The following is a 14,153-nucleotide window of genomic DNA, read 5'->3' on the forward strand; positions in this document are numbered from 1 at the left end:
TCCACATGATTCTTCCTAACTCAGCCCAGTGTTGTATCAATTAGTGATTTATCCAGCTAGCTATTGAAGAAGCATAACTTTCAAAGTTCTGGACCAATAAAAGGAATCAAGTATTTATACTTCTGAAATGTAACATGCCTCCTAAACTTGGTCATCCAGACATTGCCAGATGGATAGATTAAAGGATGAGCTCACAGCCTACTTGGGAAATGTAATATTCCTACTGATTCCTGGCTCACGCCCAGTTTAAGTGGAGAAGAAGCATTTAGAATGGCATTGAGAACCAGCTCATCGCCTCAAACTACACTCCCACCTGGCCCATCAGAAATCTTCCACCCATTCATAAAAGAGCTTGTAGTGTCACAGTCTGAGTGTTACCTCCCAACTCTTGAACCACTATTACCTAAGAAGGAGACAAAATGAATAGTTGAGGTCTAGAGGGTTTGCTTTTCATTTTAAGGTTTTTATACTTGTAGATTAAGTTGTTTAGGTAAATGAGACTTCCTTTACCAGATTTTAAAACTGAAATGGCCACCATGCAGAGACTTTAATCATTAAGATGTTGGGGAGAAAAATAGTGACTTTTCTGACAATTTTTCATGCATGGTACAGTCATATTTTAGATGTGGCATTCTTGTTTAAATTTAGAATCACTTTTTTTATTTTTTAAATTGTGTATTATTGTATATGCTTAAAACATGGCCAGGAATGACTTCCTTTCTCCTTGTTAACTAGTCTTGCTTCAACCTCTGCTGTTTGTCTCCAGTCAATAATGTTTTGCCTCATTCATCTTATTGTTGAGAATTGATTCACTGAAGCTGTCTGTCCTGTCTGAAAAACCATGTGACTATTTCAGAATAGCAAAACCCCGACAAGCAGGGCTAAGTTAATATTAATGCCAGAGAAGCCCAATTCTTTAGTATTAATATGGACCCGGTCTTGTTTGTAGGGGTTTGCCGAAAGCCATGGTGATCTTTTCAACTGGAAGTAGAACTGATTGATATTTCTCATTTTTGGTTGAGATTTGCATTTAGTTGGTTAACAAGAGTTTGTCACAAATGCATCATCGATTTTTTTTTGGAAAAATATTTTTGCATTGTTTTGTACCTCTTGATTATTATTCTGTGTACCTTTCACTGCCAAGTGGATAAATAGGGACTTGCTGTTGAGTATTTGACAGTGTGCTGGAAATAGCTGTTGACAGACAAACAAGAGTGACCTGAGATATATCAGGGAATTTTTCTTTATCTCACAGGAAATGTCTGCTTCTCTTTGGCTGCAGAATAGATTATTAGTAAGTAGAACATTGTGAAGGCAATGAATCCTAAACATTCTGCTTTTGTGTCATTTAGGAATGTTTTGATCTCCATGTTCCGTTACAGGTTGAGTTCCAGAGGGAAAGCAGAAGACCCAGTACACTGATGGACTGATGGTTTGAAGATTATTAACACAAATTGGGATTAATAATGCCTAATTTGACCAATGATATTTGCATTTTAAGAGTGCATACTGAGCAGATGATTTTGCTTGTAAATAGTAGAATTATTTTACAACTTTGCCTCCAGCAACATTGTTGATGTGTAAAATCCAAATTATGGAAGAAATTGAACTCCTACCAAAATACCTTTCCTGAAATAGGCAGGCACAGTAGACAGAAGTAGGGAGTCTACTGAGTGTTTACAAAGTAATGAGCAAAACGCCCCTTTTTGATCATGCGGATGTACCTTGAAGCCAACGTAAATAACTTTCCTACTCCTTGAGTGCATTCAGTACTCTGTTTATTTCAGTAATTCAACTGTCCTCAGAATAGTCTATTTTCCAAGAAGGGAAGTGCACTTGCCACAAAATCTCAACACTGGCTGCTGTTACTTTCCATAGCTGTCATTTTCAACCCCTTCAAGAGTTTGTTTTTTTTTTCAGCATTTTATTAATTTTAGAGACACCATACTTAAAGACAAGCAGGTAATTCACTTCAAGTGGTGGTTCTTACCTTTCCATTACTTCCATTACTGTACCCTATTTTCTGCCCCTCCCATCCTACACCTATCCCAACAAAGTTTCTTTATTCACATGGTCTCTGCCCGTAATGCGGGTCACTAGTTTCTGGATGCATATTGCAGCCCTGAAACTTCCCAAGATGACACCCCATGTCAGTGTGTGGATGAAATTGTGTCAGTTGTCATAGTGGAAAGAGTGTTACTGTACACTCAGTGAATGACTAACTCTTAATATGCAGAGGGGTAAAGCAGATTGTCAATCCACTGTCTAGTCCATCTAGACAAAGCTTCCCTATAACCACCCTATAAATATGGATGAAGAAGCACGATGTGCCATTCTTCTCCCCTTTTAAAAGGACTCAATAACTATTTACCAGCTAACTTTTTTTCTGCTGGTTCTACAAGTGTTCAGTGTTTTCTGTTTTAACTAGCAGAAGTTTGCAAGGAAGGAAAGAAGTTGTGATGGGAGTTTGCTGACTTCAGACCTTTCACTCATTCCAGTTGTCTGCCAAAGTATGAGCAATAATCAGCACTCCTCTTGAAACAGAACTCTTCTAGCAAAGATGAAGGGTACATAGAGCAGGATAAGCTGCTGAATCCAATGATGGAGAAGTGGGGCTCTTGACAGAAGGCCACATTGTCCATGTGTTCAAGGAGCTATCATTAGACATGAACCATAGTGATGAAAACATTGCAGATGGTAAGAACTTCCACACTAAAATCTGCTTCCCCCCCTCTCTTCACCTCCATCAAACTTAGAATGGGGAAAGGACCACATTTTCAGAGGCTGCCAGTGTGATCATGGCCATAGACTTTGCTGGGGTCTTTGCTGACTGTAGCTGAAGACATTTGTATAATATTACAGCTATTCATAGCTCTTGTAGGTGAGCTAATATTCAGAAGAGCTATTATTTTCCCTCCCCGGATACCAGCAGATGAAGAAAGCATGTGAATTATCTACAATTGTAGATTGTCCCATAGGGCCACAATACAATCTGAGCACAAACACATGTTGTGGGAGCTGTATGGCCACACTGCCCCACAGTGGGTTGAATTGCAGTTCCCCTTCAATGTTCAGCAGTTGCATAATAAGAAACAGTGGAACATGCAGGTATTATGAGTGTTTGGGTAACTGGCATATTGCCTGCAGTCTGTGCCAACTACCACTTCAGAAGCACAGGGAGAAGAACTGGAAAATAATTCAAACAGCTCCTCTCTATCTAGGGTGAATGAAGGACATATCCAAATATAATATCAGAAGCTTCATCTCCCCTTCAATAGTCCTCTCTTGCCTCTCATTGACTATTGCAGTCATTGTAGATTAAATATTCCAAACCAAACTAATGAATTAGAATTTAGTACAATACTTAGTTAAGCACTCACCAGTTTGATGCCACTATTCAGCCCTATCCTGTGGGCTTCATGGACGGCTAATGACTGAGCGGGCAAGGCTGTGAGTAACCTTGATAAGCCAGCTGCAGGTATTAACCGTGCTGTCACAACTGGGGTGGCTGGCTAATGGGGAAGAATCATTGGAGTGACAGGACTGGGCAATAAAGGTCGTGTGGTTCAGTGAAACCAGGCTGCAGAATTGGTAATCTGGTCAGTGGGAGCAGTTGGAGATGTAAGAATGTAGGCATTGCAAGGGCAGAGCAGGAAGATGCCCCTTACTCATTGGGGTGAGCAAGGCCTCCATTTTCTGGGGAGAGGAGGAACAGGAAAAAACCAAGCTGAGCAATTTGTTATAACTATAGCAATGCTGCCAGCACCAACTTGAAGAGTGATGCCTCATCTTCCATCTGGGAGCTTTGCAGCCTTTGGGACTTAATACCGAACATCCTAAAATCTTAGGTAACTTGATTTCTGGATGGGTTCATGGTCCTAGTCTGCATTTTGCAAATTCTATATTCTTGTCTGTACTTTCACTCCTTAATTGCTCTCATTGGGCAAATAACCTTTTTAAACAATTATACCCCACAGATGCCCTAGCTGAGACGTCTCCTTCCCCACTCTCACTGCAGCTGCTGAACAAGCCTCTTCTGACGAACGGTCTCCAACCCTGCTGAGTATTTCCAGCCTGTATATATGTCTTAAATTGGGCACAGTGAACGTGGAGTCTTAGCATGTGTAAAAAAACAGATAAATCATTATTGTCTGGTATCGGTCTGTGGACCAGCAATAGGTGCTTTATGAATTGTTCCATGTGACTAATTGCTCTCTTGGTTGTAACAAAGTTCAGAGAAAGTTTCATGTGTTTTTTTGTGTTAGAGAAAGCCACCTTAAGAATGTTTCCTGAATCTAGCATTTATTACTAAAGTAATTGTTTTCCAATATCTTTGGGAGAGAATACCAGAGACTGAGACAAAAGAATCTGGAGGTCACTATCCATTTCTATAATGAGCCTTTTGTATTTGGTGACATCTGTTCGGAATTTGATGCTTATTTTATCCTTGGGCCAATGCCATTGTCAATTTATTTTCACCAGCTCTGTTCTTTTGCATAAAATTGATTTTAAAATGCTGATTAAAAGATGAAATCTGGTACCTATTTTCACTGAAAATCTAATGCAAAAGAACTGATTTGGACTGTATATGGGATGTTTGTCGTGCTGCCATCCTGTGATTTGATGGGAAAATAAATCCCTTCAGCTGTTTATGTAGCGGTTATGTCACTGGAATCCCTGCAGCTGTATTATTTACACTACACTGCCCCCGATGCTGCCCTGAACCTGAATAGATAAAATTCTTGTGCTGTGGGGCCCGTGAACCTGTGTAGCTAAATTGCGTGCAGGCTGTCACATGTCCTTTGAGGGATGGAGCTCAACTAATGGCAGGCGGAGATTAATCCTCGGCTCGAATTTACAGCCTCTATCGCGCAAAACGCACTGGGACAGGCCAAGTGGGAATTACAGTATAGTCATTGACAACTAAGGGGATTTCTGTGTGATCAGGTTTGTTTGTTTGTTTATAAACCCATTTTTCAATGTGGTATTTATTTTCTCTCCTGGTTGATGATACAGTATGTGTCGAAGCTGCAAGGGTGAAGGTATTGGGCTGTGAAGGTTTGCAGTGACCTCTTTAGTTCCGTGCATGAGGTTTTCAGTAATGCTTGGGCCGTTTTTGCCTCTGCAGTGCATGAAGATTTGAAGCGGCGTAACCATACAGATAATTCAAGGTCTTGGTATATCGTGTAGAAGATGTCAGGTTCATACGACGAATCCAGTGGATGTGAGGAAACGACTGACAGTTTCTGGGAGGTACTGCAACTTTCTTGCCATACTTGGAGAAGACGTGGATGTTTCAAGATCATTAAGACATGCATGATTTTTTAATGTAAATTTCATAGCAAATTGCGTTGTTGAATTTAATTTTGATAAACGGTTAATAGGCTTTGCTGCTTTAATTATGCCGAGAGCTGGTAAGGCTAATATTCATTAATCAGGAATTGGGGAGCTGGAGCTGTGTGTGCATTGCAGAAAATATGCTGCAGCTTTACTGAAGTGATTCAGGAGACCACGAACGATATTTTGCTGTGTAACCACATTCATATGCTTGTCAGAAACCACAAGGAAATGTAGCTATTTGTGACAGAACTGAGTATTTAGCTGTATGGGAATGCAGATTCACTTTAAGGCACTTCAGACGGCAAGTAGACTTAAAATATATTATAACTAGTCCTTGAGGAAAAATCATTTAAATGCATTCGTGTAGTACTTTTTTTGTTAGAAGTCGCGTTGCTTTAAAAAATAAAGGATAAAGTATTTGGAATGGGTGATGTCCTTAAAATGTAACTCCCTGTTCTTAAAGTGCGACCTTTTCTGGGGTGTAGCTTAACAATTTGCAACACGGGATTAACGTGTCTGAGTGCGGGGGCTCGCTGCCGGTAGGGTTAGGGATTCTTTTCTACACTCGTTCCTGTTTACCCAGAAGGCGGGTTCGATCATCTTTAGGAAAGCCCAGAGAGTTGTGGTTCTGGTTTGTTTTCAATCCTGCATCCCACATCCACCTGTCTCAGCAATGATGAGGCCTACTCTGCAACCTCTAATAATATGCAGCAGAGTGCAGATAAAGCGTTGAACCCTACAACACCTTTGTCTTTTATGGACAAGTGCCATATTTAGTGTCACAGGAAGTGGCAGTGGTCGATTACAAATACTAATTTATTTTATTTCTACTTCCCAGATCTTTGCACACTACAAACTCTCCGTGGATTTACCCTAGGCTCACTCCTTTATCACCATTGATCTGCCTTCCCTGAGTTAATTATGAGTGAGGAGTCTTCATCAAGTTTTTTCAATCCTGTCTCTATTTAAGCATTTTAACCAGGGACTGAGTGAAATAGTAGCCAAAACAATAAGAGCAAGTATTCAAAAACCAAAATTGCAGTTAATCACATTGACACTGAACTAAGTTTTATAAGGAATAACACAATCAATCTTTCTTCTAATATTCCTATCTTTAAAACAAAAGTGAAAGAAATTAAAACACAAAGTAAATAATGTCATCTTGCCTGTAATTGAAAAAGGCAAGGAGTAAATTGAAGCAAATTAATTGATTGCACCATTTACTGGTAATAGATGTTCTGAACTATAAAGGTTGATAAAGAGTTAAAGTGGATTAAATTATGGAAAGTAGATAATCCGTATGGGATAATTTTGGTCTGTCTGTAAATGGATCAATACAAATATAAATGACTGACTGTACTGTGGTGAATTTTAAAACATTTAATCTTATTACAGATTGAATTAATGGTCCACCATTATGAAACTAGCAAAATACAAATCGATACAAAGGGTTATTAATATTCAGATTATGATTTGAGTTGCCGATTAAGACCATACTATATAGGAGCAGAATGGGGCCATTCATCCCATCAAGGTTGCCCTGCCATTTCATCACGGCTAATCTATTTTTCCTCTCAGTCCCAATCTCCTGCCTGCCCCCCCCATCACCCCACCCCCTCAGTAGCCCTGATCAATCAAGAATCTATCAACCTCTGCCTTAAATATACAAAAGGAACAGCTGCTTCTGACAAAGAATTCCATGCATTCGTCATTCTATGCCTCATCTCTGTTCTAAAAGAATGTCCCACTATTTTGAGGCTGTGTCCTCTGGTCTTTGACTCTCTTAACATTGGATGTGGAGAGGATGTTTCTATTCACCATTCGATAGGTTTCAATGAGGTCACCCGTCGTTCTTCTCCGTTCCAATGAATACAGGCCCAGAGCCACTAAACACTCCACTCTTAATATGACAAGTCATTCAATTCTGGAACCTCATTTGAAACCTCTCCAGTTTCAGCACATCCTTTCTAAGATAAGGGGCCTAAGACTGCTCACAATACCCCAAGTGAAGCCTCATCAGTGCCTTATAAAGCCTCAACATTACATCCTTGAATTGGATGGAATTACGAAGGAAGAATAAGTGTTGGTGTATGGAGGAGAAAAAAATATCACCAAAGAAATTGACGAATTTGACTTAGACTCAATATACTTAAATATTCAAAAACTCCTTAACTTGTTCTTCTCCAATGGGGAAAAATGTTTACTGGGATATCCAAATAACAATTCTTTACTGGGTGTTGGCTAAAGATTAGGAGAAAACTTAAGGAATCTTCTAAATAGGGTTGTGCAAAGGTCTATGTAAAAACCCTAGATTTGATATGTGACACTTCACAAAAATAATAATTAGGACTGTATTTCTCTGCAAGGTGGTTTATATAGCCACTTCAATTAACCTCCAAAAATACCCATTTTTAAGACTGAAGCTCTTTGGACTTTAAAGGTTAAATCTAAATCCCATGTTGATCTCAAATTAACAAGTGAAGTATAATCTTTCAGTGCTCTTCCCAAGGACAAACAGCATATCCAAATAACATTTCATCCTGACATTTTCCTTTTTCATGTTGCATGACTATGTGTCTTCTAATCCTGTTTATGGATTTTTTATTAAATGGTAATATTTCTCTGCTCATTTATTCTCCAACATTTGGGAGAGTGGATGAACTGCCTCCTTCACGCTTGTAGCCAGAGATCACCTTGAGGTGGCTGTAGCAAGCAGTATATTATTGCATCAAACAAAATGGCCATTTCTCCATGGGTCCTTAAAATCACAAGGTTACCTTTCAGGTAAGCTTCTCTGGATGTTTTTTTTCCAAACGTGCAATGCACAACACTTGTGTATCCATATTTGTGTTATCCTACTGCAGTTAAGGTTTCCATTGTTCCTCCATATTTCAGGATGGATATTACATCTGTAGTGTAAGAAAGAAAGGGCATATTTGAACACATAATGTTAGAAATTTAAATTGATTAATGAAAGATTCCCAATGCTTAATCCTCATGAGCAAACCTCTGATTCTGTCTTTTAAAGTGTATTCATTTTCTCTTTGTTATTTTGAAGGAATTTTAAGGTTTATACCTCATTATAAACCAGGATGAGCTGATCCATCCTTACAAAATTAAATAAAGAATTAATACCACCAGAGGAGACAGAAGTATGTCCCCTACTGAATCATCTGTAACAGATGGTGTTAAAAGTAGACGGAGAACAGGGGAAAAGATCTTTTTCTGTGAAGGCAGGTGATGAATTTAGTCTGCATTTGATAATTTTTCATTTTTGGTTTCATTTTCCTGTGTTGATACTAGTATTAATGAAATTAGCAGAAAAAATAAATTGAATCCCAAAGACTGTATGTTTAATGTTAAACCAGGTGCCCATTACTAGTGCATTGACAGTCTTCAGCAATGAGCTGTTATGAAAGTTTATTAATTTTTTTGACAATGTCACTCCTGCCATCAGCACATGAAAGGTTAAATTTTTGAGCATGAAGTATGTCTGGAGAGTGATCTAGTTGAGGTGTGAGAAGTAATAGAGTCACTTTTTACATACTGAAATAAAGAATCTTCGTCATCACTACCTCCTCCCATAGATGCTGTCTGGCCTGCTAGGTTCTGCCAGCATTTTGTGTTTTTATTTATTTCCAGCATCTGCAGATTCACTCGTGTAATCTTAAAGGGATGTACTCTTTAAAACACTCTTCAAGGATTTGAACAAAAAAACACTTTTAAGGCATGTAAACCTTCCTCAAAAGACTGATGGATTAATTGAATCTTCAAAACTGAAATTAACTGATGTCTTTCAGGTAGTGGTAGCAAAAGATGCAGATTTTAGACAGGAGAATGATATTTAGGTACCTCTAGCTGTGATCAAACAAAACAAGCTGCTCTGTTGTATTTGCTGATTATGACAATTTTAACATCAGTGATGCACATTGGGTGCATCTGGAGGCTGAGCAGCTTTGATATTGTAATTGCATTGCCTAGAGGTATGGCTGCATATTAAGTCTTTGGTATTGTTCAGGAAATTAAGTTCAATTTAAATCTGTTCAGCAAAGAAATGAAAGTTAAGTATCCTTCATTCTACATTTACCTGAATGTTCCCTGGAAAATTTCCTACTTGCTAGTCTATGAGCCCATACTTCCCCAGAGTAGGTCTGCGGTTGGCAAGTTGAACAAACCTGATCAGGGTGCCCTGTGGATATAGGACACTGCTCAATGAAATGCTTTGACAGCCACTAAACCGTGCCCAGGTATAATTACCATCAAAGTCTGCAGATATCTGAATGTCTGTGGGTGTCTCTGACAATTTCAAACTTTCAAACTCTCAAAATAAAATGTTTAATGTTTAAATATTAATATGATTGAATAATTAAAATGCTTACAATGAAAATAATTGAAAGCAAATTGTTTTTTTTTAATAAAATTTTTTATTGCATTTTTAAATGATTACAAAGTATGAAAAAACAATGTATATAACCCATACCCCCTCCCCTTAACCCCTCCCCCCTGACTGCCCTATAGAAAAAAAGAAAGAAAGAAAGAATGCCTGGTTTTTGGAAGATCTCCACATGCTCCATGGAATTCGTAATAACTTTAATATGTATATTTATTTCTTTCCCCTAATAACCAATTGTTTCATCTTCAAAGCATCTATATATTTAATCCTCTTTTGTAAATAAGGGCTCCAAATTTTCAAAAATGTTTCATATTTATCTCTTAAATTATACATCAATTATATATTACACCACAAAAAATAAAAAAATTTAATCCAAATTTATCGGATCAGTGTTTCCGATGTAACCAGGAAACTGGTACTTTTTTACATTCGACATGGTCTTGCTCTAAAATTCAACCTTTTTGGACAAATTTAAGACTTTTACTGGAACAAATTACAGGAATACAATTTCCTCATAATCCAATATTATTTTTACTAGGTGATATTGAAGGGATAAAACCGAAACTCAAACTAAATAAGTATCAGAAAGAATTTATAAAAATTGCACTGGCAGTAGCCAAAAAAGCTATTGCAGTTACTTGGAAATCGGATACACATTTAAGTATAGATTCTTGGAAGAAAGAAATCTATGGTTGTATTCCATTAGAAAAAATTACTTATAATTTAAGAAAGCAAATTGTTGATAGGAATGCAGTGGCAAGATCTCTCAGGGAGCTCAGAACTTCAGCATTTGGGCTTTGCTGGCATGGTTGCGTCAAACCTCACGGTGGGAAAATGTGGGCCAATGGGTTTTTGTAAAATTAATGTGTTCTGTAAATCTGAATCGGATGGAAAACATGAACAAACTCACTGAAATGAATCCACAGAGGTCTGGATTTTTCTTAAATTTGGTTCAGAAATCTATGAATTATAAACTAGAGATTTTCATTCAAATTAACTTTAAATATTTGGCTACTGTAATATAACATGAGGGTAAAGTATTGCATATTGAGATTCAGACTGAGAATCGGGGAGAGGTTGCAGTTTTACCAGAATCAGTGCCAGAACTTTTGCTGCAAATGCCACAACAAAGACTGTATGTGAAGGAAGTTGTGTCGGCATAGTTTGGAGAAAGTTTATATCTTCTGGCTGTCATGGAGAAGAGCAGGATGATATAGATTGACGTGTAAATATTAGAAAATGTTTTGATACTTGCTGTGTGCTAAGGTGGAGGAGTCCTGATAAAATAACAACCATGATACAGAGTAAGATGGAGTGTTGTTTTGTTTTTCGGAGCCTACTTGCATAACTTGGTGTGAGTTGAGTCAGTGGTGACCATTAAGGAATGACTTTAATGGGTAGACAGACAAGAACTTTATTGAAGGAGTACCAGAGAGGAAGCCTAGGCGGCCAGCATTCAATTAAAGGTACTGAAGAGGACAGAAACTGTTTTCTGAAACTTCAAAAATTTATGGATGGTTTACCAGAGAATTGCAGAGATCAAAGAAGATGGTAATGAGGAAATGATGCATCAAAGTTGAACTAAGAACTGTCGTGATGAGCTTGAAGATTTTTGAAATTTGTAGCAAGTACCATGAAGTTGCTTTGAAATGCAGTGAGCCTTAGCAAGAGTGATAATGAAGAATGTTGAACTGGCAGCCTGGACAGCACTATTGAGAATGTAATTTATGAAGTATGCAAGTACAAGGCCAGGAAGGAGCATTAAAACAGGTGAACTTCAACGTAATAAAGATATGGGTTGGAATCTAGAAACAGCAGGAAAGAGGCAGATAAGTGCAGTAGTATTTCTAAAGTAGATAAAAGATAATAAAAAATGTGGTGCAGGTTGAAGTGGTGACAAATGTAATGAGGTAACAGACTTTGAGATGAATGATGTTGCCAGTTTAAAAATGGGATAATCCTGTGTTTTGATTGTAGTTTAGATTGAGTTTTGAAGTTGTTACTCTGTTAAAGATAATGTATTTCATAGACTCCTGGTGAGGGGTCTCGGCCCGAAATGGCGACTCTTTATTCTTCTTCGTAGACCCGAGTTCCTGCTACATTTTGTGTGTGTTGCTCTGGATTTCCAGCATCTGTAGAATCTCTTGTGCTAATGTATGTAATAGATTATAGGTATTCTTCTTCTAATTATGAATTCAACTTCTTTTCAGCTTGATACACTTTATTGAAACAAGCATACCACATCTGAGAAATAGAAAATAAAAAGTAACTAGCATGGTGGTTGCTGTTTCTATTAGACCAGGGACTGTATGGCATTTGGAATAGTCTATACTAGTTCTCTCAAAACCTCGTGGTACTAAACTTCAGATGGCATCTAATATTTTAGCCCCAACTGTCATATTATGTGGAATGGCCCAGAGATTTGTTTGCCATTTTCTCTGGTCAAGGTGATGATTTTTGTATTCTTGACTATTTGAATTTCTCTGAATGTCACATACTGCATTTTGTGAGTATCACTTACATTCATAGTCTTTCATTTCTGTTCTTTGCTTCGGCTTTTTGCCCTCTGTACAGCAGGCAATTTCTAAATCTGAGCAGTACAAATTGATCAGCAGTTCTGGAGCTTTTTTTTTAAAAGGAAAACAATTCAAAACACAAATATTTTGTTACATTTAAACAAAGAAGCTATTGCAGCTTTTATATTTAATATGTTTTGAAAATTAGTGTTTCTGTCAATGTGCCATGTTAGGAATGTGATTTTTTTTTCCCCTTTTTAGTTTATTGTCATCACTCAGTTTGCCTGATTTATCTATCTTTTCCTGCTATAATATTCATGTATCCACCATTTTTAATCAGAAAACATACTGTAAGATTGATACCTAATGTATAAATAAAACAAATGAGAGGTCTCATACAATTTAACACTGAACTTAAAGTATTTACAGTTGTTCATTTGTAAAGTGGAAGAGCCACTAACCTGAAAATTATCCCTTTACTTTCACCAAGCCACCTAATTACTGAACTGCATCCAGATGTTCCACCTCGTTACCCTAGTACATTTTCCAGAAACCTAGATCTGTCAGACATGATAACACCATTATAATACTACTGCCTAATCATGATAGATTTTTTGGTGTGTCCTTTTCTGACATTCTTAATGATTCCAGAGCTTTCCTGAGAAATTGTGCCATGCAAAATTCCAGGACTATTCTAGAATCTAAGATGTATTGGACCTACTGGCTCTGTAGCCACCCCCAGAGGTTTGGTTTGCAAAGTAGCTGATCTGCTTTATCTACTTTAATGTTATTACTTTTAAGTTCTTCACTCCCACTAAACTATTGATATCCTATGAATTTGGATATCTACTTTGCAACATTTACTATTAACACAGATGCAGAATATTGTTTAATATCTTCCCCCCTCAATTTCCCCACCTCTGTTGTTATTTTTGATTGTTTTTTGTAGAATCTTTTAATGTTTCCTGCTGAGTTATTCAGTTTACCCTTTCAATTTCTGGTCATCTTCACTGGTTTCAAAAATCATTCCAATCCACAAACTCTTCTTTCAGGCTTGTTATTCTTTTCAGTAAAAATTTAATCCTCTTTTATTTTTGCTTTCTCTGATCCTCTTGAGCACATCAGGGAATAGATATCCAAAGTGTTTTTAATATTCAAATTAGCATGAATGTTTATTGAAAATTGTGAAATATTTCTTTTACCAAACCTTTAGCCTAATTTCCCCATCCACTTCATTTAATTTGGTGGAGCTGAATATTTCTTTTTGCTTGTTAAAATGATGTGGACAGGAAGATTGATAAACTGAGCCGTGATTACTTGCCCTTATTCTAAATTGGGACTGCAAGATTAGAGAGAATTATTTAATATAGAGAAGTGTTGGTTGAAGATTCATAGTCTAGCAGACCTCTAGCTTTGCAGGATATGGTATAATTTTCTACATTTTCAGGTCTTTTGTACAAATGCATGAAACATGAACAATTTGTAATCTCTAAAGAATTGTGAATTTTTTGAATAATAATATTAATCTTGTATATTAACCTTGCACAAATTGATGAAAAATTTGAATACAAAGTAGTTAATATTTCTTTTTGTTGGGTTGAAAACAATCTTATACTATAAAGACATGCAAAGTAATATTTTGCACCTTGCCTGGTTTTTTCCATAATTTTCCCTTTTTGAACTCATGCCTATTTTCAACCAGTTTCTTTCGCATGTTAAGTTAACACTGATATTTTGAGAATTTTGTGGTAGACAAGGCTAAATATAATGTTGAAGTGATGCTATGAACCTGCTCTTCGGTTGAAAGAAATTCGAGTGTAATCAATTTGGATGATCTTCATTCAGTTCCTGATGAGTATGTACATCATTCAGAGGCCCAAAAAAGGACAGATATCCAACTGTCA

The 14,153-nt window shown here is 37.2% G+C and overlaps 1 protein-coding gene across 4 annotated transcripts in view; it reads left to right on the forward strand.

The window, feature by feature from the left end:
* Window positions 1-14,153, forward strand: part of pacsin1b (protein kinase C and casein kinase substrate in neurons 1b) — a 433,272-nt gene that overhangs the window by 168,951 nt on the left and 250,168 nt on the right. For 2 of the 4 annotated variants that reach the window (XM_059950547.1, XM_059950550.1), the window contains exons 1-2: window positions 4,795-4,947; window positions 5,129-5,253. In XM_059950547.1, coding sequence (XP_059806530.1) covers window positions 5,194-5,253 — 60 coding nt within the window. In that variant the 5' untranslated portion in view covers window positions 4,795-4,947; window positions 5,129-5,193. Of the gene's footprint in view, window positions 1-4,794; window positions 4,948-5,126; window positions 5,254-14,153 lie in introns of those variants that run through there. The other 2 variants (XM_059950548.1, XM_059950549.1) reach the window with 2 other exon arrangements.

The sequence above is a fragment of the Hypanus sabinus genome, chromosome 25, assembly GCF_030144855.1.
Source record: "Hypanus sabinus isolate sHypSab1 chromosome 25, sHypSab1.hap1, whole genome shotgun sequence".
Classification (NCBI taxonomy): Eukaryota; Metazoa; Chordata; class Chondrichthyes; order Myliobatiformes; family Dasyatidae; genus Hypanus; species Hypanus sabinus.